Source organism: Phallusia mammillata, chromosome 2 (genome assembly GCF_965637545.1).
Source record: "Phallusia mammillata chromosome 2, kaPhaMamm4.hap1.1, whole genome shotgun sequence".
Taxonomy (NCBI): domain Eukaryota; kingdom Metazoa; phylum Chordata; class Ascidiacea; order Phlebobranchia; family Ascidiidae; genus Phallusia; species Phallusia mammillata.
In genome coordinates, this window is record NC_137253.1 from 9,826,711 (window position 1) to 9,854,078 (window position 27,368).

At 36.7% G+C, this 27,368-nt stretch overlaps 1 protein-coding gene across 1 annotated transcript; it reads right to left on the reverse strand.

The window, feature by feature from the left end:
- Window positions 1-26,918, reverse strand: LOC145213727 (uncharacterized). Its single transcript, XM_080082105.1, has 13 exons — window positions 26,769-26,918; window positions 21,721-21,751; window positions 21,490-21,561; window positions 19,463-19,498; window positions 13,771-13,845; window positions 10,472-10,507; window positions 6,291-7,592; window positions 5,677-5,787; window positions 3,272-3,343; window positions 1,199-1,434; window positions 799-960; window positions 492-653; window positions 1-269 (listed from the first exon to the last, which is right to left on the reverse strand). The coding sequence occupies exons 1-13, from the start codon at window positions 26,841-26,843 to the stop codon at window positions 249-251; spliced, it is 2,391 nt and encodes a 796-aa protein (XP_079938231.1). The 5' UTR covers window positions 26,844-26,918; the 3' UTR covers window positions 1-248.
- Window positions 26,919-27,368: the final 450 nt, after the last annotated feature.

Below are 27,368 nucleotides of genomic sequence, written 5' to 3' on the forward strand. Positions count from 1 at the left end.
TCAACTTTTACTGATAATTTATTTAATTTAAAAGTTTTTTTTCTGAAACACCATATAAATATTTTTACCAATTCTGTTTATTAGCACAAGCATCGCGGTAAACAGCAAAAAAAATAAAAAAAAGCGAAGTTCGTGTTGCAAAAAAATTTAAAGCTGAAATTTAGATTTCCAGGAATTCTTCAAAATCGCGACGAAACTCATGAAAGAACGATGGTACGATGATAGTTGATCCAAAATCATCAACTCATTTAAAACCAGATGATTGATTTCTGAAAATACAATAAAATCATTTTTATAACATTAAATGACAATATTAGGCGAAAATCTATTATGTAACCTACAGCTATTACAAAGTCAAACCACCAAAATCTTAGTTTAGTAACATTATGACGTAACTATGCTGTGACGTAATCCTGTTTACGTCATCATTATATTTACCAGACGACTCAGTGTTTTGAAATTTAAACTAAAAATCAAACAAACGAACTTACGGGAAGTCCGAGTCTTTCCAGTTCTTCGCGTAAAATCCGTTTCCCATCTTCAGAAATCCCGCATTTCCACAGCCCCAATTTCCCAACTTTGTTTAAAACAACAGAAATTATTTTGACTCCCTCATCTCCGAACTTGTTCCAACTCAGATCAAGAATTTCCATCTGTGCAAGATTTCATGATTATTTGTTGCAAATTTATTAAATTAAAAAATCTTAAATAGTATAATGTCACGTGATGAGTGACGTCATTGTGTTTATTTTTATTTAATTAACTTTCAGGTTTTGTAATGTTACTAAAATATCCTACCGGCGTTTCCAGTTTCTTTATTTCTCCGCATAAAACTTCCAAACCAGTCGCAGAAATCCCGCATCCAATCAGCCACAATTCCCCAACTTTGTTTAAAATAACAGAAATTATTTTGACTCCCTCATCTCCGAACTCGTTCGAACTCAGACTAAGAGATTCCATCTGTGCAAGATTTCATGATTATTGGTTGCAAGTTTATTAAACTGAAAAATCGTAAATAGTACAATGTCACGTGATGAGTGACGTAATTGTGCTTTTGTTTATTTAATTGACTTTCAGGTTTTGTAATTAGTATTTAAATTGTGTTGCAAAAAAATGACAAACATAGTTCTAACGCTGTGATTCAGTGTCCAGTAATATAAAAGTTTAAAAACAAAATGTTATAAAACTTGAGGTAAACCTTGTATTTAAGTTTGCTGATTCCTTCACAAATCATCTTCAGTGAATCCAAGTTCAGGTTGCAGGAAGAAAGATCCAGCTCCTCAACAGGTCCACACAACCTCGGAATGATTTGAGCCAAAGCGTGAGCTGTACTAGATGTGATGGGGGTGTCGCTAAAATTAAACTTCAAAGGGAGAAACTTTGCAAGAGAATCTTTCTCATCATCCGAGCATTCCTGGATGTCAGTCAGCAAATCTAAAAAAATATGGACACACTTCAGACGTTGCTAATAAAAAAACGTTATAGATAGATAATTTTTAGTGTAATATAACAAATAATTGCCAACAAGCATCAAAGGCCAGCATGTTATTGTTAAAGTTTATGCGTGCTTTTTTGTACCCTTGTAATTTTTTTTTAACAAATCCCTGCTTACCTGTTTATCAGTCATAGGTCTTTGCCTGGCCGAATTATTTTTAAAGGTTACAAAACGTCACTAAGTAAAAAAAATGCAAGAGAAAATTTAATGCGCCCTAACCCAGAACTCTTAAACTGGCACTGCAGGTAAAATTTACTGCGCAAGAAAAATATTCTACTAAAAGACAATGTAGAGATTGTTACGCATAAAAGTTCCATTGTCCTTTGTGATATCACAGGAAAACTCCTACAATATCACAGTAATGATTTGAAAGGCATGACAGTACGTGTAAAAAACGACAGTGCGTTTTAAACAAGTTTGTTTGAAATGGAAATAAAATAAAATTCGACAATATTGCAAGGAAAACAAATAAAAGGGGTATAATGCTTTAGGTACTATAATCTAACCATGACCTTAATAGTTAATACCAGTCCAAATATAAAACTTGTTCTAACTAATACTAAATTTAAATATAAAGTACGTCTCTCCTCTGGTTTTAATTCGTTTAACCGGCGAACTAAACTAGCCCACCAAACCAGTTTAAGTATGTGACTTTTGTCTTGTAAATCAGAGTAGTGCAACCACAGCACGCAGGCCAAATGCTGCCTTTCAATAGTAGATTTGCGGACAACAGAAATGTGTGACATTTGAAAACAGTGCGGCAGTACTGCAACCCGGCAACTTCAATTCATTTCAGTTATGAACAGATTAATGCATTTTGCCAGTCGGTTTTGCGTGCAGCCTGCAGTCAATTTTTTTACATATATATTTGGCCTTTACACACTTATAACATCATTTTTTGCAATGCGTTTTTTTCTGGGAATCTTATTATTGTTAGTTGTAGTTCCTCATATAGTCAGGAAAAAGTGTTTAGCTAGCTTAAGTAAGCGTGGGTAAATAAACAAAGCATCTCCTTAATGCTGCCACCCAAACGTGTGCTTGTGTAAATTTCGCGTGTACCCTTCCTTGTAGGGATGTGCCAAAACTGCAAATGTTCTGTTTGGTCGAGCACCGAGCATCTCACTTTAATGCTCGGTGCTCGGTGCATTATGACGTCACAAAAAATCCCCATTCTACGTTTTAGCTCTACAAGGTCTCTTACGTCACCGGCGGTGTTTTATTTAGCTGTACATGCCCATAAAGCACGCGCTTTTTCACCATCTAATACATTTGAAAAATCATTCGTTTTTGTTCATAGACACCCTTTAGAACACTGCTTATGTATGTTAGCAGGGCATGAATATGCAAATTTAATGCTCGGGTCAGTTTGTGTTTGTGCAACTGCTCGGCCGAGCACCGAGCATTAAAAACAGCGATGCTCGGTACCGAGTACTCGGGTTCTGGCTCGGCTTGGCCCATCCCTACTTCCTTGTCAACTTCCACAGTTTGGATTACAGTTGAATTTTGAACCCAAACCCAATAGTACAAGCCCCAAATCCGACTAAAACCCGCAATTTCGACAAAATTTGGTACAGCCTGAACATATAGATTTACTAACGTGGAATTACAACCCAAGTTAGGTTTAAACTACGCCCGTTTTGTTCAAACTGAAGCCCGAACCCGACCCAAAAAGCCGGGTTTGATTTATAATTCTGGGCTAAAAGCGCTTTTGTTTGAACGCATGGAGGTTCATGCGAATCTATCTGCTAAGTTGTTAACATAAAAACACACCCTTACCTATCCGTTGATGTTCAGAGATGTCGGCTTTCATGAACTTTTTGAGACGGTTGCGAAACTTGGTAGGCTTGTCTAAAAATCAATAATAATTGCATTAGCGACTATTAGTAAAACAAATAGTTAGAAAATGTATTCGTAGGGATTAGCAATTCAAAATAGTGTACTATTCTAAAATATTTAAATTAAATACAAAATATCGAATCTTATAATGCGTTTTTTAAAGCTTTGAAGTAAATTAAAACAATTAGGAACATGAACTAGAATAGTGGTTTTCCTATATATTGCCGGGTTATACATACTACATCATATTTAATGATGTATCACATATCCCATTTACTATATTCATAATGGATATATATTTGGCACCTACATTTAATTGGGTCCCTATCTTTTTCCTGGCACTTTATAACCTAATTGTTTCTGCAAGCATAATTTAATGGGTCCCCACACATATGCACATGCGACTTGGTAACAGTAAAAATTTACCAATTTACTATACACATCATTTGATCTACACATATGATTGTTTTTGCAAGCAAAAACGAATGGGTCCCCACATGCGCGTTTGTGCGGATTTATGGGAAACAAACATACTGGTTATTTTTAGATTCTTAAGGACAAGCTTAACCAACTTTAGCCTTAACCCAAAAAGTTTTGTCCGTATTGTTTTTGCATCATTATTGTCATATAATTACAAAACACAGTAAATAGGAACAGGAAAAATACTTTCAATTTATTCTCATGCTTTGACCTTGATATTGTCGTTCAAGGTCAGTTTTTAAACACAATTTTCCAAAACTTAAAATGAGCTTGATAACTTAATAAAACGACATAGCATAGCTGCGCAAAAACAGCTGATTTCTAATCACCGACACGACTGCCTCATAAAACGTCGGTCCGGACGTCAAGCTGAGCACTCCCGCTGCATTCACCCGCCTTAATCGTAAACAAGTGAATTACTCCCTTGAAAGTTGAGACTTCTATCTGACTGAGAAAATGGTCACGTAACGACTGCGTTCATGCGTAAAGCAGAGGCATTTTTTTTTCTATGCGCCACTATGGTCAATCACTTCCATTGCGTCAGCTGTGCACTGAGCGACAGGCAAATACGGTCATGACGTTATACGCATCGCCTGTCCCTGCCGTGACCCCGCAGCGTTAACGTTTACAGCGCAATATCACTAACACCGTATCATCTTAATTCCAACCAATGAGAAAATGGTCAAATGACGACTGCGTTCATGCGTGAAGCAGAGGCATTTTTTCCATGTGCCACTATCGTTAATCACTCCCATTGCGTCAGCTGTGCACTGAGCGAGCACAAATATGACAGAAGATTGTATGTAAAACCGTATATTTACTATTACTGAGCCGATTGCACTGAAATTTTTACCAGCCAACAAGGAGCACCCTATCCACAGCTGTTAAAAATTTCAGCAGGTTAAGTCTTGTATTTCTGGCCTCAATAACATGTGAACAAACAAACAAATATTTGGGGCTAAAGGGGTGAAAATGGATATATACAACTTTAAGTTACAAAATAGTTTAAAATACGCTGCAATGTACCAATCAAAACGTATGTAACTCCAGAAACATCTGCTTTAGCAAGTATAGCCGTTTTAAAAATTTCACGTTTTGGGGGGCTGTGGGTGAAGCAAGGGGTCAAAATTCACATGGACCATCTTTTGACCAATATCTATAATAAGTGTAAATTTGAAAAAGTTTGAACCATTCTTTCTTGATCAAAACGTGGGAACAAATCCGCGTTAAAAATTTTACGTTTTGGGGGGCTGTGGGTGAACCGAGGGATCAAACACGGTCAAAATTCACATAGTCCATCTTTAGATCAATATCTGTAATGTGTGTAAATTTGAAAAAGTTTGAACCATTCTTTCTTGACCAAAACGTGGGAACAAATCCGCGTTAGAAAGAAAAAAAGAATATAGACAAAAACAATATGTGTCCCCTTCAGGGAAGGGGACCCATAATGAGTAGATTAATTACAAAACGAGTTTATTGCAGCGCAGTAAGTTCGGGAATTTCATAGGTCCGAGAATGTGTTATAATTGCATAATATTCGCGTGCGTTTGAAGAAATTTGTACAAAAGGAAGCCGAGTAAACGAGTATGCCAACGCGTTATCAACCGATTCTCATTATCCGCTAGAAAACGGGTTTTTATATTCGCTGTTCTAAATCGCCCATCCCTATGTTATTATATGTAACGTTAGTATCCATTATAGACCCTGTTTCTTTGGAAATTTTCTTTGCTCTGCAATCTTCGCAAAGTTTCTACCCAGCTTTTTGTGTATACCTACAAACCAGTATTACATAGCTCGCTTTAAACAATGCATCTTGTAAGGGGCAGAAAAAGGCTCATTGGTGATATTTCTTCCTACGTACCAACCTGTATAAAACCGCTGCAGAACTCGCCTAAACATTGACAGAAGTCCTCGATCGCCGGAGTCATGAGTTGTTGGGTTTATTTCGTCATCTGCAATGCACGTGGTCCAGTGGTCTGCATGAAAAAAGTTATGCACGTGGGCCAGTGGTCTGCATGTACTAGGCTATATACAAAATTCATTGCAATGATTTCGTTTTTCTGGTAAAGAACAGTCGGGATTGATTAAAATTTTTCAAAACGAATAAATTAGATTTCTTCTGGAACTGCTGTCTGCGTTTTTATTGTGATATACTCGTCTGATGCATAACGTGGTTATAAAGATACACTCGTATAAAAGTGCTACAGCAATGCTACATAGCAACATTTTTGCAGAACACCAATCCGTGTTAATTTGCAATTGTTTGGCAGTCCTACACGGCGTAAAATCTGATCGTTTATATTTCCAGTCGTAAGGTGTTTCTTATACATTCGTACAACAAACAGTAGCTTATTTCGCTGTTTTACCGTGTTTACATGCTAATAATGTCCGCATTTTCGGAAAATTACTCATTCATTAAGAAATAATTTGTGAGTTTTTATTTGCAGGCAAACAATAATTTCGGATTATGTTTGCTAACCTTCTTTGAGGTCGTCTCCGAGCAAGAGTCCACACATGAATCGTCGAACCATAGACCAGTGACTTTCATGGATCACTTGGTGGATGACGTCGTGGAATTCGGAATCACGCATTATCATGCAGATGTACATTGCGGCAAACATTTCTTGCAATGTCTGGTGCATAAAGTAGAAGATCGACGCGTTACCCTCAAATAGGCTTGGGCAAAGAGCTACCTTGATGACAAAATCCTGTATATTTACATCTTTTAGGCCTGCCTTTAGTATATCGACGTTTGCAAACACAACGGTTCGGCGAAGCATACCGCCGTAAGCCATTTTACCAAGTGGTTGGACAAGATCACAAAATTTTACACCCTGTTTGTAAACGGAGGTTTCTAACTGAAGCAAGACTTTTTTAAACACTTTGGTGATTGTGTTTACTTGATTTACATCGCCATTCAAACCGGAGTAAACCACAAACTGTAACAGCATTGGGTTGTGGCAAAGTTGAATTAACTGGGGTGCATTAGTGTGGAACGTTTTCCATAAATGCTCTGCTTTGCGCCCGGCAAATGTAAAAAATAGCTTTTGCATGCCATCTGTTGGAAGATCACCAACAACAACTGTGAGTTTTGGACGCAAGACAATCGGCAAAGAAAGAATGGAATGAGGCCGAGACGTGAAAATAAGCAGGGATTTACTGAAAAAAATTTTACAGCAAAGATTCGCTACAAGCTCCTGGATTGGTAAAGAAGTCTCATGCGACACATTGGTTGGCTTTTCGTTGCTTAGAAACCACGTTGCTTGGTCATACCCGTCTATAATAATTACACATTTTTCCTGGTTTTTTAACATCCATGCAAACGCATTATCTTTAGTTGTCTGGTCAACATCATTAAAGGGAAAATCAACGAGAAGCTGTTTAAGAGTAAGAGCAGAATCATAACCCAAATCCATAAATCTCAGAAAGATTACAAAGAAATTGTTAAATTTTGCTAATCTCTTGGCCAGTGTGGTCTTTCCACAGCCTGGCGGTCCAATTAGAGCCAGAAAACCGATGTTTATCATTGTAGATAGTAAGCTATCAAATTGAATACGTTTGCTACTGTCAAACTTTTTTCTGTTGTTGGCGTGTGTGGATGGATGAAAAGACTCGTTTTTGGGTGGTTCATTTTCTTGGAAGACGTCGCTTTCAGCCAGGTCCTGACAAACGTTGGAAAGCGCTGCCTGATCCATAGCTAAACCACGAATAGCCACATCGGGTTCAAGTTTTTTCAACTGATGTTTTTGAATTGTGTCTGCTGCTTCTTTTAACGTAATTTCTGTGTATACATTAGAATAAGATAGGTAAGGTATCTACCTTTCGGCATTGGCGACTTATATATATATATTTCAGCAGATCCCAGTGGCTTGGCATAATGCTGCTCACTTTGTTGTTCAGGTATATATACCAGTGGTTCTCAACTGGTGGTCCATGGACAAAAATCCGGTTTTAGGTGGCTTTTCGCCGGAATATTCCAGTTGCAAACTGGTTTTGGCCGGTTTCTGCCTCCTACAGAACCTCCAAACCGGTTTAAACCGGAATCGGAGAGACAAAATTTTGAACCGATTTTTGAAAAATACCTACGGCTATAGCCTTTCCTTTTTTTTAAATTTCGGGGCTCAAAATATTCAAGAAAAATCCGGTTTTAGGTGGGTTTTCGCCGGAATATTCCAGTTTTAAACTGGTTTTGGCCGGCTTCTGCCTCCTACCGAACCTCCAAACCGGTTTAAACCACTAGTGGTCCATGGAGGACTTTTTAGGTGGTCCACTGGATGTCCACGAAATTTGTTGAAAAACTAGAGATGATTGCATTATATATTTCGAAAGAGTATCAAAATGTTAGCTGTTAATAATTGAATCTCACTTCTTGAAAATCGTGTTTAAAGAATTATGTTTCAAGCCCAAATGGTTGTTTCGTATGTGTACTTTAGTCTTGCTCCAAAAAGAAATGGTCCACGATATTATTTTTACTGGGCCGGTGGTCCATGACCAGGAACGAGTTGAGAACCACTGAGGTATACACACAAGTGGTGAAAATAGGACTTATGTGCCCAAGACATTGTGCATACTATTATAAGTAAACCTAGACCTGAGCTGTCGTGAGATGCACAAAGTATTTTCTACGAACAAGGAGTTCCTGGAACAGATTGTTTTATGCAACAAATATGGCATGTGATATGTAATGGTTTTTGTTGTTTGTTTAAAAACGTTTGTTTCTTCGTACGAAAATTTAATTTTTTGGTTGTCCATATTTTGGGGTTCATGTCGATGGCCACCCTGTTTAGAGGTGAGATATGTAAATTTTACCATCTTTGAAAAGCCAGTGGGATCATTGGTGGGGCTTTCGGGTACGGCTTACGGAGCATGGTTTTGCAAATTACGGGGGGTGCGACGTGTCACAATCCTCAAATCAGAAGGTCGTATGTGTGGTGCCTTACACGCACGTGTAAGTTAGAGTGCAACTCCGATTTTATCATTGACCTGAGTGGGCTGAAGTAGTTTGATAACATGATTCGTTGTGACTGATTCTTTTGTTAATTTATTCCCGTGCCATGATGTTAGTAGGACCTAACTTTCGTTTGGTCGAAAAAACGAATAATATTGGTTTGATTTTCAAAACTGGTGTGAATTTTCGGAAAATATTTCCTGATTTGCAAAAATAACAACAAAAATAGTAACAATGCATGTCCATGTGTCGTGGGAAACCACATAACAAAACTTAGTAGTATTTGGGTGGCGTCAAAAACAGGTTGGAAACCACTACACTTGCATACCCTTCAGAAGAAACACATAATTACCCAAGCTATATTTTAAATTTTGTCTTAATGGACTATATATAGTAGTGATGCACCGAAGTTTCGGTTGGCCGAAACATTTTGGTTAAGTATGTCGTTTTCCCATGGCCAAAACCGAACTATTTGATTTGTCTTGATTGTACAACTATTACCAAAACTGCTGTTAATATCGCTCATATGAAACAACATGAATTAACTAATGTTGCATCTAAAAATACGAGCCATGTTGTATGCAAAATTTTAGAAGCTTACGCATTGCAAGAGTGATTTTGGAGTGTCATTAATTAGTATACCTGCATCAACGACACAAGGTCCAGTTGAAAACGTCATTTAGAGCGATGGTCTTCAACCTTTTTAGCGAAATCTTGCTAGGGCACTGGCTCAAAATCCCCCCATTATGTTGTTATTTTTTTGAAAGTTCTTGACTCTTGAGCAGTTGCGTGCAATTAGTTTTACAGAGCACCATAAAAGCTCGTGTTAGTTAAAACCCAATTTAATTTCTACAACAACACTGAAGGTCAATTTCACGCAATTCTAACGCATTTAAGCAAAGTTTGTGACGTTATAGACGAGATTACATTTTACAATTATGCGCAAACAATATCCTTCTTTTGTAATTTTGATTGAAAATAATGAGGCATTACTTAGTAGAAGAGAAATCTATACATTCCACATTAATAACTTACACTAGATTTATCAAATTAAAAGATACAAATATTTTGCAGTTTTTTAAGCGCTAGTAGGCCTACAGAAATTGTAAAAGTGAAACAAGTTTGGGGGAAAGCTCGTTACTGTTATATTTAAAAAATGTAGAGCCGGTCACCATACATAGCCTTAACAATGCGTCCCATGTGGCCAAATAAACAGACCAACCTTGCTCTCGATATCACAAAGAGTACCAAAAAAATCGCCAAATGCAATTTATTCAATAGCAGCAAAAGCTCATGAGCCTCATGTGACAGGTGTTTTTTTGCAAGAATAACATTTGCATGTAAGTTAGCTTAGTCTGACAATTCTTGTATATTTTTATACAATCAGTAATTTTGAAATCGCCCCCCTTGGAAGTAAAATCGCCCCCCAAATCCCAAAATTGTCACTATCGCCCCCTTGGTGGACAAAATCGCCCCCTGGGGGGCGATATCGCCCACGTTGAAGAACCCTGATTTAGAACGAGAATTTAAGATTCGGCCTGATTTGACCAAAAATATTCGGCACATGGTCGAATATTCGGTTTCGGCCTTTGAGGCGGGTTCGGTGCATCACTACCATATGGTGTAAAAAATCGTGTATAGTTGCTGCTAGAGCTGTCATCTTTAAGCTAAAGGATTACATTTTTGAAAACTGCAATTTTGCAAAAACTTACCATCTGTAAATTTCGTTTTGGTCTTTTCTCCCATATCTAAACAACAAAGTAACAATAACATAGAACAAAATCACAACATCAATACCAATCTCTCACGAGATTAACGGAAATGCCGATGCTTTCGGTATTACGTCAACATTAATGTGATAAAAAAAAGTTAAGGTTCGTGAACTAAATTATAAGAATATAGTCCAATCTTTGATCTAACTGCCTCTACTGCAATGACAGCAACGGTCTAGTTTCAACCAGAAAAAAAAACATTGACCAGCAGTAACCTCTCACGGTGCAGATAACGAACAGTTGTCTAATGACATTTTTACACAGTATTTCAATAGCATTCGGTTTTTAGTGTTCAACAATACAGTTTTGCCTAATTTACACAAGACTCCCAGTACTGTTTCAAAAGTTCAGTTTTCAACTTTTTTCATTCCGCGACCCAAACCTAGAAAAAAATTCAAAGTCTGTGCCTATGATAGTACATACATATCACATTGCCATATATTGCTTTAGTTGCAACCCATGTATTGCTTAAATATAATAAATCATAATCCAGGGGTGCAAAAATGCGGTCGCACGGTCTCGCCGCGCGACCAATAAACTTGCGTGCGCGACCGCAGTTTGTAGTCACATTTAAAGGTGGTCTATATTTTTTAATTAATTCTCAGAAACATTCTCAGAATAATAATAAAGCAACTAGAAGAGTGGCTTTCTGATATACTTCCATTTTATATATTCTATACGATATTTACCAATTTACTATACACATCATTTGATCTACACATATGATTGTTTTTGTTTTGTAAACAAAAACAAATGGGTCCCCTTACGCGCGTTTGTGCGGATTTACAGTAAACAAATGTTGCGGTGATTTTTAGATTCTTAAGGACAAATTTTTAAAAAGCATTAACCCAACAATAAAAAAAATTGTTCGTATTTTTTTGCACTATTATTGTCATGTAATTACAAAAACATTAAAAAAACGTAACAAAGACTTAAATCTAATCTCTATCTTTGACCGAGATATAGTCCTCCAAGGTCGGGTTTTGAACACAATTTTTTTTAGAAAGCTGTAACAGTTGTGTTACAGACACTTTAAATTAAAAAGCAATTTGCTACAAGTGTATACATAACAAATTTTTTTCAAATTTTTTTTTTTTCAAAATTTTTTTTTCAGTTTTTCAATTAACTTTGTTTCGCAAAACGAGTACCATTGACCTGTAGTAACCTCTCAGGGTGCACACGCCAAACGAATGTTTGACCTTTTGACACCGTTTTCAATAGCACGTCGTCATTCGTGTTCAACAATACTGTTAAGCCTAATTTATACATGCCTTGAGTATTGACTCCTAAATTGATTGTCAAAAAACGCTACGTTATGAAGAAAGTTCTGAGCTGTGTTTGTAATACCGACTAGTTGACCTTAAGTAACCCGTGATCATGCGGCGGCCAACGTGACAACGAGCATTTAAAAAAACATTCATTTGGCAAAAAAAGTCAAGTTAATTTTTTCATCTTAACTTTTATTAACAAAGTTTTTCTTGACATATACAAAACCGAAGCACGGTTATTACGTTTAAATCACGTCATAGGTGTAAAACCTTCGCCAAAACTAAAAATGTGAGTGATAACTTAATAAAACGGCATAAATATCTAATCACTGAAACGACGTCTCGTAAAATGTCTGTCCGACATCAAGCTGAGCCCTCCCGCTATCGTAAACCAGTGAGTTACTCTCTTGGTACTTCTGCCTACAGTGTCTTTCTTGACCAAACGAGGGTTAGACACATTTACGTTTCGGGGGCCTGTGGGTGAACCTCTGGGTCATTGGGGTCAAAATTCACATGGACCATCTTTAGATCAATATCTGTAATGTGTGTAAATTTGAAAAAGTTTGAACCATTCTTTCTTGACCAAAACGTGGGAACAATAGCCGCGCTAAAAATTTCAGGTTTTGGGGGGCTGTGAGTGAACCGCGGGATCAAACGGGGTCAAAATTCACATGGACCATCTTTAGACCAATATCTGTAATGTGTGTAAATTTGAAAAAGTTTGAACCATTCTTTCTTGACCAAAACGTGGGAACAATAGCCGCGCTAAAAATTTCACGTTTTAGGGGGCTGTGGGTGAACCGCGGGATCAAACGGGGTCAAAATTCACATGGACCATCTTTAGACCAATATCTGTAATGTATGTAAATTTGAAAAAGTTTAAACCATTCTTTCTAGACCAAAACGTGGGAACAAATCCTCGCTAAAAATTTCACGTTTTGGGGTGCAGGGGGTGAACCGAGGGGTCAAACGGGGTCAAAATTCACATGGACCATCTTTAGACCAATATCTGTAATGTGTGTAAATTTGAAAAAGTTTGAACCATTCTTTCTTGACCAAAACGTGGGAACAAATTCGCGTTAGACGGAAAAGCCTACAGTGTCTTTCTTGACCAAACGAGGGTTAGACACATTTACGTTTCGGGGGCCTGTGGGTGAACCTCTGGGTCATTGGGGTCAAAATTCACATGGACCATCTTTAGATCAATATCTGTAATGTGTGTAAATTTGAAAAAGTTTGAACCATTCTTTCTTGACCAAAACGTGGGAACAATAGCCGCGCTAAAAATTTCACGTTTTGGGGGGCTGTGGGTGAACCGCGGGATCAAACGGGGGCAAAATTCACATGGACCATCTTTAGACCAATATCTGTAATGTGTGTAAATTTGAAAAAGTTTGAACCATTCTTTCGAGACCAAAACGTGGGAACAATAGCTGCACTAAAAATTTCACGTTTTGGGGGGCTGTGGGTGAACCGAGGGGTCAAACGGGGTCAAAATTCACATGGACCATCTTTAGACCAATATCTGTAATGTGTGTAAATTTGAACAAGTTTGAACCATTCTTTCTTGACCAAAACGTGGGAACAAATTCGCGTTAGACGGAAAAAAAGAAAAAAAAAAGAAAAAAAATACGGACAAAAACAATATGTGTCCCCTTCAGGGAAGGGGACCCATAACAAGCAGGTAATTGGCGACTGTTGGTAAAATAAGGATTTGCAATGCAGCTGTAGTAGCAGAAAGGTTGTGCGCCCCTGTTCTAGCTGTTTTTCAGTAAGTGGATAATATAATGCTGTTAAAGATGGCCAAATACAAAACAGTTTCCATTCCATTTCTTGGAGCCATTTTACACTATCAAATGGTCCTCCATTTCAAACCTAACTTTTGCATGACACCAAACATGTGATGTACTTGCTTAAACCAAAAGTCAAAATTAAAAATTACATTATTTAGGAAATCATAAAAAAACTTACATATATCTCCAACATTCTGGTAAATGTTACACTCATTATATGTGCTGCGTGTTGATTGGTTCGAAATGGTAGGCTCTGTACAACAAATATCGTTACAGAGGTTAACCAGATACTACCACGAATAAAAGTACTGCATTTTGGTAGTAGTACAGAAAAACTAGAATAGCGGTTTTCCTATATATTGCTGGGTTATATATACTACATCATATTTAACGATGTATCACATATTCCATTTACTATATTTATAATGGATATATATTTGGCACCTACATTTCATTGGGTCCCTATCTTTTTCCTGGCACTTTATAACCTAATTGTTTCTGCAAGCATAATCTAATGGGTCCCCACACATATGCATATGCGATTTGGTAACAGTAAAAATAGGGCACAATCACTGTTAGATATTTACCAATTTACTATACACATCATTTGATCTACATATATGATTGTTTTTGCAAGCAAAAACGAATGGGTCCCCATATGCGCGTTTGTGCGGATTTATGGTAAACAAACATCCTGGTTATTTTTAGATTTTTAAGGACAAGCTTAACCAACTTTAGCCTTAACCCAAAAAGTTTTGTCCGTGTTGTTTTTGCATCATTATTGTCATATAATTACAAAAAAACAGTAAATAGAAAAAATAACAGGAAATACTTTCAATTTATTCTCATGCTTTGACCTTGATATTGTCGTTCAAGGTCAGTTTTTAAACACAATTTTCCAAAACTTAAAATGTGCTTGATAACTTAATAAAACGACATAGCATAGCTGCGCAAAAACAGCTGATTTCTAATCACCGACACGACTGCCTCATAAAACGTCGGTCCGGACGTCAAGCTGAGCACTCCCGCTGCATTCACCCGCCTTAATCGTAAACAAGTGAATTACTCCCTTGAGAGTTGATACTTCTATCTGACTGAGAAAATGGTCACGTAACGACTGCGTTCATGCGAGAAGCAGAGGCATTTTTTTCTATGCGCAACTATGGTCAATCACTCCCATTGTGTCAGCTGTGCACTGAGCGAGCACAAATATGACAGAAGACAGCATGTAAAATCATATTTTTACTATTACTGAGCCGACTGCACTGAAATTTTTACCAGCCAACAAGGAGCACCCTATCCACAGCTGTTAAAAATTTCAGCAGGTTAAGTCTTGTATTTCTGGCCTCAATAACATGTGAACAAACAAACAAATATTTGGGGGTAAAGGGGTGAAAAGGGATATATACAACTTCAAGTTACAAAATAGTTTAAAATACGCTGCAATGTACCAATCAAAAAGTATGAAACTCCAGAAACATCTGCTTTAGCAAGTATAGCCGTTTCAAAAATTTCACGTTTTGGGGGGCTGTGGGTGAACCGAGGGGTCAAACGGGGTCAAAATTCACATGGACCATCGTTTGACCAATATCTATAATAAGAGTAAATTTGAGAAAGTTTGAGCCATTCTTTCTTGACCAAAACGTGGGAACAAATCTGCGTTAAAAAATTCACGTTTTGGGGGGCTGTGGGTGAACTGAGGGATCAAATGAGGTCAAAATTCACATGGACCATCTTTAGACCAATATCTATAATGTGTGTAAATATGAAAAAGTTTGAACCATTCTTTCTTGATCAAAACGTGGGAACAAATCCGCGTTAAAAATTTCACGTTTTGGGGGGCTGTGGGTGAACCGAGGGATCAAACGGGGTCAAAATTCACATGGACCATCTTTAGACCAATATCTGTAATGTGTGCAAATTTGAAAAAGTTTGAACCATTCTTTCTTGACCAAAACGTGGGAACAAATCCGCGTTAGAAAGAAAAAAAGAAAAAAAATATATAGACAAAAACAATATGTGTCCCCTTCAGGGAAGGGGACCCATAATGATGAAGTGGCACAATTAGCGGAAAACAGAGAGTAGGCAACTATCTAACAATATTCTTTTCGCGAAAAACACGCTTGAGTCAAGCCGCGACCGAATTACGTTAGTCGCATATTTTATGAGGCACTATCGCGATGCTACGGTAACTGTGTAAAATGTGCAATCATCAATTGACATGACGTGACTGTGACTGTCATCAGTTGAAGTAGTGATTTCCACACACGGAAAATGTTTTTACAACCTAAAAAGAACATTTACTTTTCACTATCATAATAAGCATTCTTACACTGGGCGCGAATGTAATGCTAATCGTCGTGGGTATGGTGCAATCGCACACGTGTTTCAAAAAGAATTTGTAACGCACATTCACTCAACAACACGTCACTCACGCCGCACAAACATTTTCAACGGTTTATAGCTATTAGATTTGAAAAGACGCAATATTTTGGCAAAAAACGCTTGCCAGAAAAATATGCTGAGGTCATAATTTCAAATCTTCGTATGATGCGTCGTATAACATTATTGATGCTATTTGTGGCATCGCTACTCATCCGATACTTAGGTGGCATCGGAACAAATACCGAAACTTTTTTTAACGAGTAAAACGTGCTTTAGTCTGCTATTTCTGCAACTAATTTTGCGAACGTTAACTTTGAGCGGATTTTTGACTCAGTTGCCGTTGCAACTAGGCCTACCGTACGTCTTCTTTTTGGAGGACATGTCCTCCTTTTTAACAAAAAACAAGTTCCCCTCCGAGAAAAAGAAAAAATGCCTTAAATTTCTATTTATTTTTAATATTTTTTTATAATTTTTTTTCATGTTCTTTTCAAGGGGCTTAAATTATTTTTTCATGCCATTTTTAACAATGTGTCCTTCTCTTTGGGCAGTTGTTCTTAACCTTTTTTCTTTTGTTACCCACAAAATGTTTTGATGGATATCAATTACCCCTTTTTAGAAAAACATCACCTAATATTTTTGGGGTCTAAATTAGCCTTACTACTACAAAAGAAACAAATGCTACCTCACGCCTATAGTGCCTATCACTAACTGGACTATACTGTCAATTGTATACGAAACAGATATTTACGAGAGACTCTAGTTCTAGTTTTATGACATCACAAATAGCATGGTTATGAGTGAAACATGTTGAGACTTTTAGATTAGAAGCACATGACAACGTTTGCCATCGAAGTTACTTCTTTTTTATTTTGAAAATGCGGCAGAACGCCGAGAAATCTATTAAGATTGACTTTTTATTGAATTATTTTGAATAAATTTTACACTCATTACAAAATGTTTGCTGGTTACAATAATGATTATCAAGAATCTAAAGATAACTATAACAGAAAATCTATGTTACCCCTTTTAAAATGCCAAATTACCCCTTTGGGGGTAATTATCCACAGGTTAAGAACCACTGTCTTTGGGGATGAAAATATGGTGCGCCTAGTTGCAACACAATCTCTGCGTCAGGTTTGGACGTTTGCTGTTCGTATCTGAGAACACATGAGACAAGCCGAAAGATTTGCCGATTCAGCAATTTTAAGGACGACTTGTCAGGCGTCGGGGTTAAAAACTGGATATTGGCTAAACCGCAATTTCAAAACGTATGCCAAGTTGCCAACAGACTATGCCGTGATGTTATCGAAGCACAGTGCTCCACAACCTGCCCCGCATGCGTACTCGAAGACGAATTAGTGCGGCCGCGAAACTGTATATGGAAGTACGTATGTTGGCGGTAATGCGTTGATTTAAACTTAATTTTAGGCTATAAAACTGGTATAAATAGATTTTTCGGGGCTACTCTCGGTAGCAATACGTGACAGACTTTTTGTATGCTATTGTGTGCAAACAATGCCAAATGTCAGGCAACAAACAACTTAACAATTTAGATAGTGGCGTCATTAACAATTGAAACAAGTCATTAAAGCTGTTCAGTTCAATCTATGGATTAGGTTTGGGCCGGCTTCTGCCTCCTACCGAACAAACCGGTTTAAACCGGAATCGGAGAGACATTCCATCTGTTTTTTCCATCTTCGGGGATCAAAATATTCAAGAAAAAAAAACGGTTTTAGGTGGCTTTTCGCCGGAATATTCCAGTTTCAAACTGGTTTTGGCCGGTTTCTGCCTCCTACCGAACCTCCAAACCGGTTTAAACCGGAATCGGAGAGACAAAAATTTTGACACGATTTTTGAAAAAAACCTATGCCATAGGTAAAAACCTATGCCATACACACAAGTGGTGAAAATAGGACTTGTGTGCCCAAGACATTGTGCATACTATTATAAGTAAACCTAGACCTGAGCTGTCGTGAGATGCACAAAGTATTTTCTACGAACAAGGAGTTCCTGGAACAGATTGTTTCTTGCAACAAATATGGCATGTGATATGTAATGGTTTTTGTTGTTTGTTTAAAAACGTTTGTTTCTTCGTACGAAAATTTAATTTTTTGGTTGTCCATATTTTGGGGATCATGTCGATGGCCACCCTGTTTAGAGGTGAGATATGTAAATTTTACCATCTTTGAAAAGCCAGTGGGCTCATTGGTGGGGCTTTCAGGTACGGCTTACGGAGCATGGTTTTGCAAGTTACGGGGGGTGCGACGTGTCACAATCCTAAAATCAGAAGGTCGTATGTGTGGTGCCTTACACGCACGTGTAAGTTAGAGTTAAAAGGATTCATGTTTTCTCGTGCCACGTAGTTAGCCATTTGGCTTTTGCCACTTCAACAATTTTGAACATATTTTAACTTTACTCTTAATTTATTCTGCGTACATCTGCGTACAACTCCGATTTTATCATTGACCTGAGTGGGCTGAAGCAGTTTGATAACATGATTCGTTGTGACTGATTCTTTTGTTAATTTATTCCCGTGCCATGATTTTAGTAGTCAGTTTTAAGTATAGTCGTCCGTTTCACCGAACCGTAACCCAATGAATAGCAGTTTCTCGTTCTGTTATTCAAATACTTGTTCACATCGAATTCGGATCACGTGACTGCCTAGCATTCCGTCTGTTCGTGCATAGAACAGAAGACCTTACGTTCGTTTGGTCGAAAAACGAATAATATTGGTTTGATTTTCAAAATGGTGTAGTAATTTTCGAAATTATTTGCTGATTTGCAAAAAATACAACCATACTCTTAAGAATGCATGTCCATGTGTCGTGAGAAACCACAAAACAAAACTTAGTAGTATTTGGGTGGCGTCAAAAACAGGTTGGAAACCACTACACTTGCATACCCTTCAGAAAGAACCCATAATTACCCAAGCCATATTTTAAATTTTGTCTTAGTAGATTATATATAGTAGTGATGCACCGAAGTTTCGGTTGGCCGAAACATTTTGGCTAAGTATGTCGTTTACCCATGTTTCGGTTTCGGCCCGAACATTTTTTTGTAAATTCGACCAAAACCGAACTTTTTGATTTGTCTTTATTGTACAACTATTACCAAAACTGTTAATATCGCTCATATGAAAAAAAAATAATAGCTAAAAAATACAAGCCATGTTGTATGCAAAATTTTAGAAGTTTGGGAAAGCTTACGCATTGTAAGAGTGATTTTGGAATGTCATTAACTAGTATACCTGCATCAACGACACAAGGTCCCGTTGAAAACATCATTTAAAACAAGAATTTTAGATTCGGCCTGATTTTGCCAGTATTCGGCTCATGGTCGAATATTCGGTTTCGGCCTGAACTCTTTGAGGCGGGTTCGGTGCATCACTAACATACATTGTAAAAAATCGTGTAGTTACTGCTAGAGCCGCCACCTTTAGGCTAAAGGATTACATTTTTGAAAACTACAGTTTTGCAAAAACTTACCATCTGTAAATTTCGTTTTGGTCTTTTCTCCCACATCTGAACAACAAAGTAACAATAACATAGAACAAAATCACAACATTAACTAGAAGGGTGGCTTAGCACATATTGTCATTGCATATACACTGTGACCTATTTCTTAACATATATTTACATCTGACACTTATTTTATGTTGGGTCCCATATCATCCACTGTCTTTTATAACCTTAGTTGTTTCTGCAAGCAGAAACTCATGGGTCCCCACACATGCAAAGTTGTAAATAATGCATTTCAAGAGATAACAATGAGAAAGTTTGGCATTGTATCGTCAAACACAGTGATCCGTGCTGTGCATAAATAAATATGCTATATGGAGTAAAGACTATTTAAATTCATTTCATTCATACATTTTTGAAGGTTTTTCTATTTTATGCCTATCTGAGAAAAAAGTGTTAAACAGTGAGAAAATAGGCTAAAACACAACAATCAGCTCCTATTAATGTTGAATTGTACATGACTATAGGAGTCTAGTGGAGTAAAGGATAGGTACTACAGAGTTTAACAGAACTAGCCCCCCCCCCCCCCCCCCAAAAAATACAAATGGTACACTCTACAAACTGTCCAAATTTCATTCAGTTCAGACATTGTTTAAAAAATTGAACCATTTTGAGGGGCTAGTGGGGTAAATGTTGGGGCAACAGGGTTGAACATAACAAACAACAACTATAAATAGCACACTTTATAAGCTGTGTAAATTTCAGTCAATTCTGACATTGTTTACAAAATGGACCGATTTTTTTTTGGGGGGGGGCTAGTGGGGTAAATGTTGGGGCAACAGGGTTGAACATAACAAACAACAACTATAAATAGCACACTTTATAAGCTGTCCAAATTTAATCAAATTCGGACAATGTTTACAAAATTTACCCTTTTTAGGGGGCTGGAGGGGTAAATATTGGGGTTACAGGGTTAAATAAAATAATTGACACCTATAAATGACAAATTCTGCAAGTATTTCAAATTTCACTAAATTCGGACACCGTTTAAAAAACTCACCCATTTTAGGGGGTTAGTGGGGCAACTGATGGGGTTTAACACCCAAAAGTATGAAATGTGAAACCACCATGACCCAATTAACAGTCATGAAATTTTTTATCCAAATCGAACAATGTTTAAAATTCTAACCGCTAGAGGTGTTATTAACAACATTCGTTAACGCTTCTGACGTCATAAGGCTGTTAATACCCCTCTGACTGGCATGTGCAAAAACGTCCACTAAGTAATGCACAAACACAAGTATGATATGTACTGGTGCCTTTATTATACTATTACACTACAGAAATCTTTCGTTTGTGGTGCGCAGCAACTTACAAAAACGTTTCACACTTTGGGGTCTAGCAGGGTAAATACTGGGGCTACCAAGTCAAACAAAGCAAATGGCACATCTGCATCAATATATCTACCATCTGTGAAAGTTTCATCCAAATTCACCAAAGATTTCATGCCAAAAGTGCATGGACAAACTTCACCGGAGAAAAAAGAAAAAAAAAACAGAAAAAAAAAACTGAGTGAAATCAAGATGCGTCCCCTTTAGGGAAGGGGACCCATAATAATACCAATCTCTCACAAGAGTAAGGAAAACGCCGATGCTTCCGGTATTACGTCAACAACAATGCAATAAAAAAGTTAAGGTTCGTGAACTAAAATATAAGAATATAGTCCAATCTTTGTTCTTTATGCCTCAACTGCAAGGACAGCGACGGTCTAGTCTAGTTCAACCAAAAAAAAACTTTGACCAGCAGTAACCTCTCATGGTGCAGATACCGAACAGTTGTCTAATGACATTTTGACACAGTTTTTCAATAGCACTCGGTTTTTAGTGTTCGACAATACAGTTTTGCCTAATTTATACAAGACTCATACATATCACAGTACATACATATCATGTTGCCATATATTGCTTTAGTTGCAACCCATGTATTGCTTAAACATAAGAAATCATAATCTGTGAAACATTGTTTAAAAAAATTCAAAATTCACAAAAACTTACTACAATCGCCTGCAACAAAGTAAAGGGAAGAATGTGAAATTTTGGTTCCATCAATGTTGGCCTGGACAGATCCTGAATTACAAACATTAATAAATTTGTTTAAAATTACTGATATTTTGGCTTTGTTTTAATAGAACATCAAAGAAATTCATTAGTAGGGTACAATCAAATTTAATGGCATTCAATCTGAAAAATATTTGCTTCATAAAATTACAAAACACACAAAGTTACCTGTTTGTTGGTTCTCCAACATTTGATGATTCTAGTAAAAAAAAAACACTGTACACTAAAAAAATTTTCATTACACAACTAAGTAAACAATAAACATGCAGTCTATACATAGCAAAATAATCCAAATACATTTTCTAGCTCGGTAATAAAATTAGAGAAATGTTATTAAGGCTGGCAGAACAAGAAGATTGGTCTGCTAATAATCTATGTGAAAAAAGTGATAAAATACCTTAGAAATGAAAGCAAAAAAACACAACAAAGGGCAATAGCAAAGAAAACTGGAAAGGTAGTTTTTGTATTTTTGTATACGTTTTCCATTTCATACATTCACAAATCACAAACAAAAGCTAAAATGTTGGCTTAGCACATTTTGCCATTGCACATACATTATAACCGATTTTGAAATGTTTATATATCCCGACACTTAATTTACAATGGGTCCCATATTAGTCATGGTCTTTTATAACCTTAGTTCAGTGGTTCCCAACCTTTTTGTCCCGTGCACCCGTTCAGTCGATTTTCAAATCTAATTCCCACCTATAAATTTAGTTTGCTAAAATATCATTTACATTACCATTTTAATAGAAATTAAACTCTTGATTGTAAGCTCTATGGCCTCTATACAAATTTGTGACACAAATTACAAAATTCCCCCCCAGTGGGGAATTCACCCATGGTGGGAACCACAGTCGTTTCTGTAAGCAGAAACTCATGCAAAGTTAAAAAACAATGCATTTTAAGCGATAACCATCAGTCAGTTTGGTGCTGTAAGGTAAACACAGTGATCAGAACTTGGCTTCAATAAAAATACTATCTAAAGCAGGGCTACTCAAACTTTCTTGCTCTGCGGCCCCATTTTAAAACAGAAATTTCTACACAACCCCTTGATGGTATGATGTAAAAAAATACTAACTTGACTTTCTAACTTGATACACATATTGACAGTCTTAGTTTTTATGACGTAATAATCTATATTGTGACGCTAGTGGTATCTTTTTTTTCGCATTGTTTGCACACAATAGGCATAAAAAAGCCTGGCGCATATTGCTACTAGGCTGGTAATACTCTATGTCAGTGGTTCTCAAACTTTTTTTGTTGCGACGCCTCTGGGAAAGTTTTTCGGACTTGCGACGCACCAGCAAATAAAAGTTAATGAGGAAACTTATTATTAAAGTTGTGTTTATTGTTACAACAACAAAAAGCCACGAAACGGAACTATTCTGCGACGCCCTTGGAAAATTAAAACGACGCACCAGGGCGTCGCGATGCACAGTTTGAGAACCACTGCTCTATGTGTTTAAAGCATGTTTTTACTCTGTGTTTTTAAGTTTTACAAAATATGTTTAAAGCAGTTTAAATAAACGGGAATAATGTTTAAACAATAAATGTACACATATATACCATTTATTGTGACTGGCATAAAACCCATGATGTTTCGCGACCCCAAAATTATATTACACAACCCTAATTGGGGTCGCGACCCACACTTTGAGAAGCCCCAATGTAGAGTACACACTATACAAATCAGATTCATCCCAGATATTGTTTGAAGTTTGTCCTATTTGATGTTCTATTTATAGAAAAGAAAGGGGTAAATAGTGGCAAATCAAAGTCAAACACAACAACAGACACCTAGAAAAGAAAGGGGTAAATAGTAGCAAATCAAAGTCAAACACAACAATGGACACCTATAAATATCATATCAAATTCTCCAAGCTGTCCAAATTTCATTCAATTCCAACACTGTATAAAAAAAACTCGCCCATAACTAGAAGTGTGGCCTAGCACATATTGGCCTTGCATATATACCATGACCCATTTTAAAAGTTTAATACATTCACAAACTTATTTTATTTTGAGTCCCATACCATCCACTATCTTTAATAACCTTCTGCAAGCAGAAACACATGGTTCCCCACACAAGCAAAGTTGTAAATAATGCCATTCAAGAGATAACTATGAGAAAGTTTGGTATTCTAAGGTGAAACACAGTGATTGGTACTAAGCATAAATCAATATGCTGTATGGAGTAGAAACTATTCCAATACATTTTTAAAAAGTTTTCTATTTTAAGCTCATCTGAGAAAAACTATTTCCATACATTTTTAAAAGTTTTTTCTATGTTAAGCTTATCTAAAAAAAGGGAAAAAAGGCCAAAACACAACAATCAGCTCCTAATAATAGCGAACAGCACATGATTGTAGGGGGCTAGTGGGGTAAATGATAGAGCTACAGGGTTGAACACAACAATCGATACCTGTGCAAATTTCATTCAATTCAAAAATTGTTTTAAAAATTGACCCATTTTAGGGGGTAGTGGGATAAATGTTGAAGGTACAGGGTGAAATACAACATGCTACACCTATAAATTCCACACTCTACAAGCTGCAAATTGTGTTCAATTTGGACAGTATTTAAAAAATTAACCCATTTTTGGGGGCTACTGGGGTAAATGTTAGGGCTACAGGGTGAAACACAACATTCTACACCCAGGGGTTGGCAACCCTTGGCGTGGGTGCAAAGGTTGGCACGCAAGGTGGTTTTTCACAGCGCGCTAATCGATTTGTGTGTTTACACTGCTTGTTAAAAGTTTTTATTGTGCTATTGTCTACAAATTGAGCCTTACATGCACAAAACACTCTGCTATATCTTTATTATTGATATCTGCTGGCACAAACCACTATTATTTAGAAAAACCTTGGCATGCGAGGTAATTAACACATGAAAATAACAAGTCAATTGGCATGTGATGCCTAAAAGGTTGCCGACCCCTGTTCTACACCTATAAATCACACACTCTACAAGTTGTCCAAATTCCATTCAATTTAGACATTGTTTAAAAAAACTAAACATTTTGGGGGGCTACTGGGGTAACTGTAGGGGCTACTAGATAAAACACACCATTCTACACCTTTAAATGACAAACTCTATAAGCTGTCCAAATTTCATTCGATTCGGACATTGTTTAAAAAATTCACCCTTTTTTAGTGGGGTAGTGAGGTGAATGGATTGTTGCGCCACGGGGTAAAACACAACAATCTACACCTAGACATAACAAATTTTACCAGCAATCCAAATATAACAAATCCAAATATTTGAATGAGAGTTGTTTTAAAATTCACCCATTCTAGAGGGTTAGTTGGGTAAATGTGGGGCTATCCATACAAATGGCACATCTACATATGACTTTATCTAGCATCTAGAAAAATTTGTTATTAGCAACGTTTGCGTAATAAGGCTGTTAACACCCCTCTGCAAAAACAACCACCAAGTAGTGCACAAATACAAGCACATCTGTACTGTTGCCTGTATTATACTTTTACACCACAGAAATTTTTCATTTGTGGTGCTCAGCAACATACAAAAAGGTTTTACACTTTGGGGTCTAGCGGGGTAAATACTGGGATTATAAAGTCAAATGAAGCAGATGGCATGTCTGCATAACTATATCTACCATCTGTGAAAGTTTCATCCAAATCTACCAAAGATTTCATGCCGAAAGTGCATGGACAAAGTTCACCGGAGAAAAAAGAAACAAAAAAAGACCAAAAATGATACTAGAAAGGTGGCTTTCTGATATACTTCCATTTTATATATTCTATACGATATTTACCAATTTACTATACACATCATTTGATCTACACATATGATTGTTTTTGCAAGCAAAAACGAATGGGTCCCCACACACGCGTTTGTGCGGATTTACAGTGAACAAACATCCTGGTTATTTTAAGATTTTTAAGGAAAAACCTAATCAACTTTGGCAATAACCCAACTTTAAAAGTTTTGTCCGTATTCTTTTTGCATCATTATTGTTATATATATAATTACAAAAAAAAAAACAGTAAATAAGAACGGGAAAAAGACTTTTAATTTTTAAACACAATTTTCCAAAACTGAAAATGTGCTTGATAACGTAATATAACGACATAGCATGCTGCGCAAAAACAGCTGATTTCTAGTTACGACACAGACTGTGTCGTAAAACGTCCGTCCGGACGTCAAGCTGAGCACTCCCGCTGCATTCACCCGCTATTATCGTAAACAAGCGAATTACTCCCTTGAGAGTTGATACGTCTATCTGACTGACAGCGTACACATATTATGGGCTGTAAAAGTAACTATTTGGCCGATTAAGGCAGAATTTTAAATACTGAACGATTAGCCTACTGCAAACAATTGTTTAACATTTCCGCACATTAGGTCTTTTTTTTTTGGGCCTAAAACTTATTATTTTGGGGGTTAAAGGGTAAAATGGGTGAATCCAATAAAAAGTTACAAAATTCTTTAGAATAGCTTACATTGCACCAACCAACAAAGCATGAAACCCACAGATTATGTACTTGGGTCAGTACAGCCGTTTTTAATTTTTTTCATTTTGGGGGCATGTGGGTGAACCGCTGGGTCGTTTGGGGTCAAACTTCAGGAGGATCAAATCTGGATTAATAACTAACATCTGTCCAAATTTGAATACATTTAAAGCACTCTTTCTTGACCAAACGCATTTAACAAACCAGCGTTAGACAGAAATGAAAAATTAGGGGTTTAAGGGGTGAAAGTGGGTAAATCGAAAAAAAGATACAAAATTCTTTGAAATACCTTATATTGCACCAAACAACAAACCATATCACTCAGAGATGCTGTACTTCAGTAAGTATAGCCGTTTATAAAGAAATACGTTTTGGGGGCCTGTGGGTGAACCGCTGGGTTATTCGGGGTCAAACTTCAGGAGGATCAAATTTGGATTAATAACTAACATCTGTCCAAATTTGAATAAATTTGAAGCACTCTTTCTTGACCAAACACGTATAACAAACCAGAGTTAGACAGAAAAAAGAAAAAAAGAAAAAAAGAAAAAAGAAAAAAAAATACGGACAAAAACAATATGTGTCCCCTTCTAGAAGGGGATCCATAATTAGAGATTTGAGGTCTCCTGGTTCATCTGTTGTGAAAAAATGTAATGACACCACATAAATACTCTATTTAACCATAATTGGAATGTTGTTTATCAAGTGTTTTTGAAGGTAAAATTGGCACAAAATATTTACCAGAACTTTCTTGGACTGATCATCGATTTCATGTGTCTGACAATCATGCATGTGACTGCTTCCAGCGTTTTCCATTATGCTTTTATGTCACTGTCATAGACGGTGTCAATTTTGTTGTCATTTACAAATATATTTTATGTCAAAATTACATTTTAAAACATTTTTAACATATATATATATATTCCACTTATAAGTTACACAAAACAAATAAGATACATAACAACATTACATTAACACAATATTCCACTTTATACTTTTTTGTACATTTATACACCAAATAACAAAATAAGAGTAAATATTGAGGCTTTGTGCTAATAAAGCAACTGCACTGCAACTAGAATTTCAATCTGAGTTGGTTCCTCTTTCTGTGATTACCGGTGGGGTGGCACTGTTCTTTTTAAATATGACATTTTCGCCAACTATTGTGATAAAAATTGTTCTGCAACACTACAATTAATGAACCTACAGTTTTTACAATAAACTGATGCAATTTTGGTTAAAGTACAGCATTTTTGTTTTCACTATAAATTGATAAATAAATTTCAAATTTGTTGTTTTGGTTTGGGTTGTAAATGTTGCCAAACAATGGATTGCAGCCAA

Coding starts and splice junctions, on each gene's coding strand:
- LOC145213727 (XM_080082105.1), bottom strand. CDS start 26,843: ATGGAAAACGCTGGAAGCAGTCACATGCATGATTGTCAGACACATGAA. Junction 3,344..5,676: donor TCTGCAGCGGTTTTATACAG/GTTGGTACGTAG, acceptor ATTGATTTTTAG/ACAAGCCTACCAAGTTTCGC. Junction 961..1,198: donor TCAGCAAACTTAAATACAAG/GTTTACCTCAAG, acceptor AATCTTGCACAG/ATGGAATCTCTTAGTCTGAG.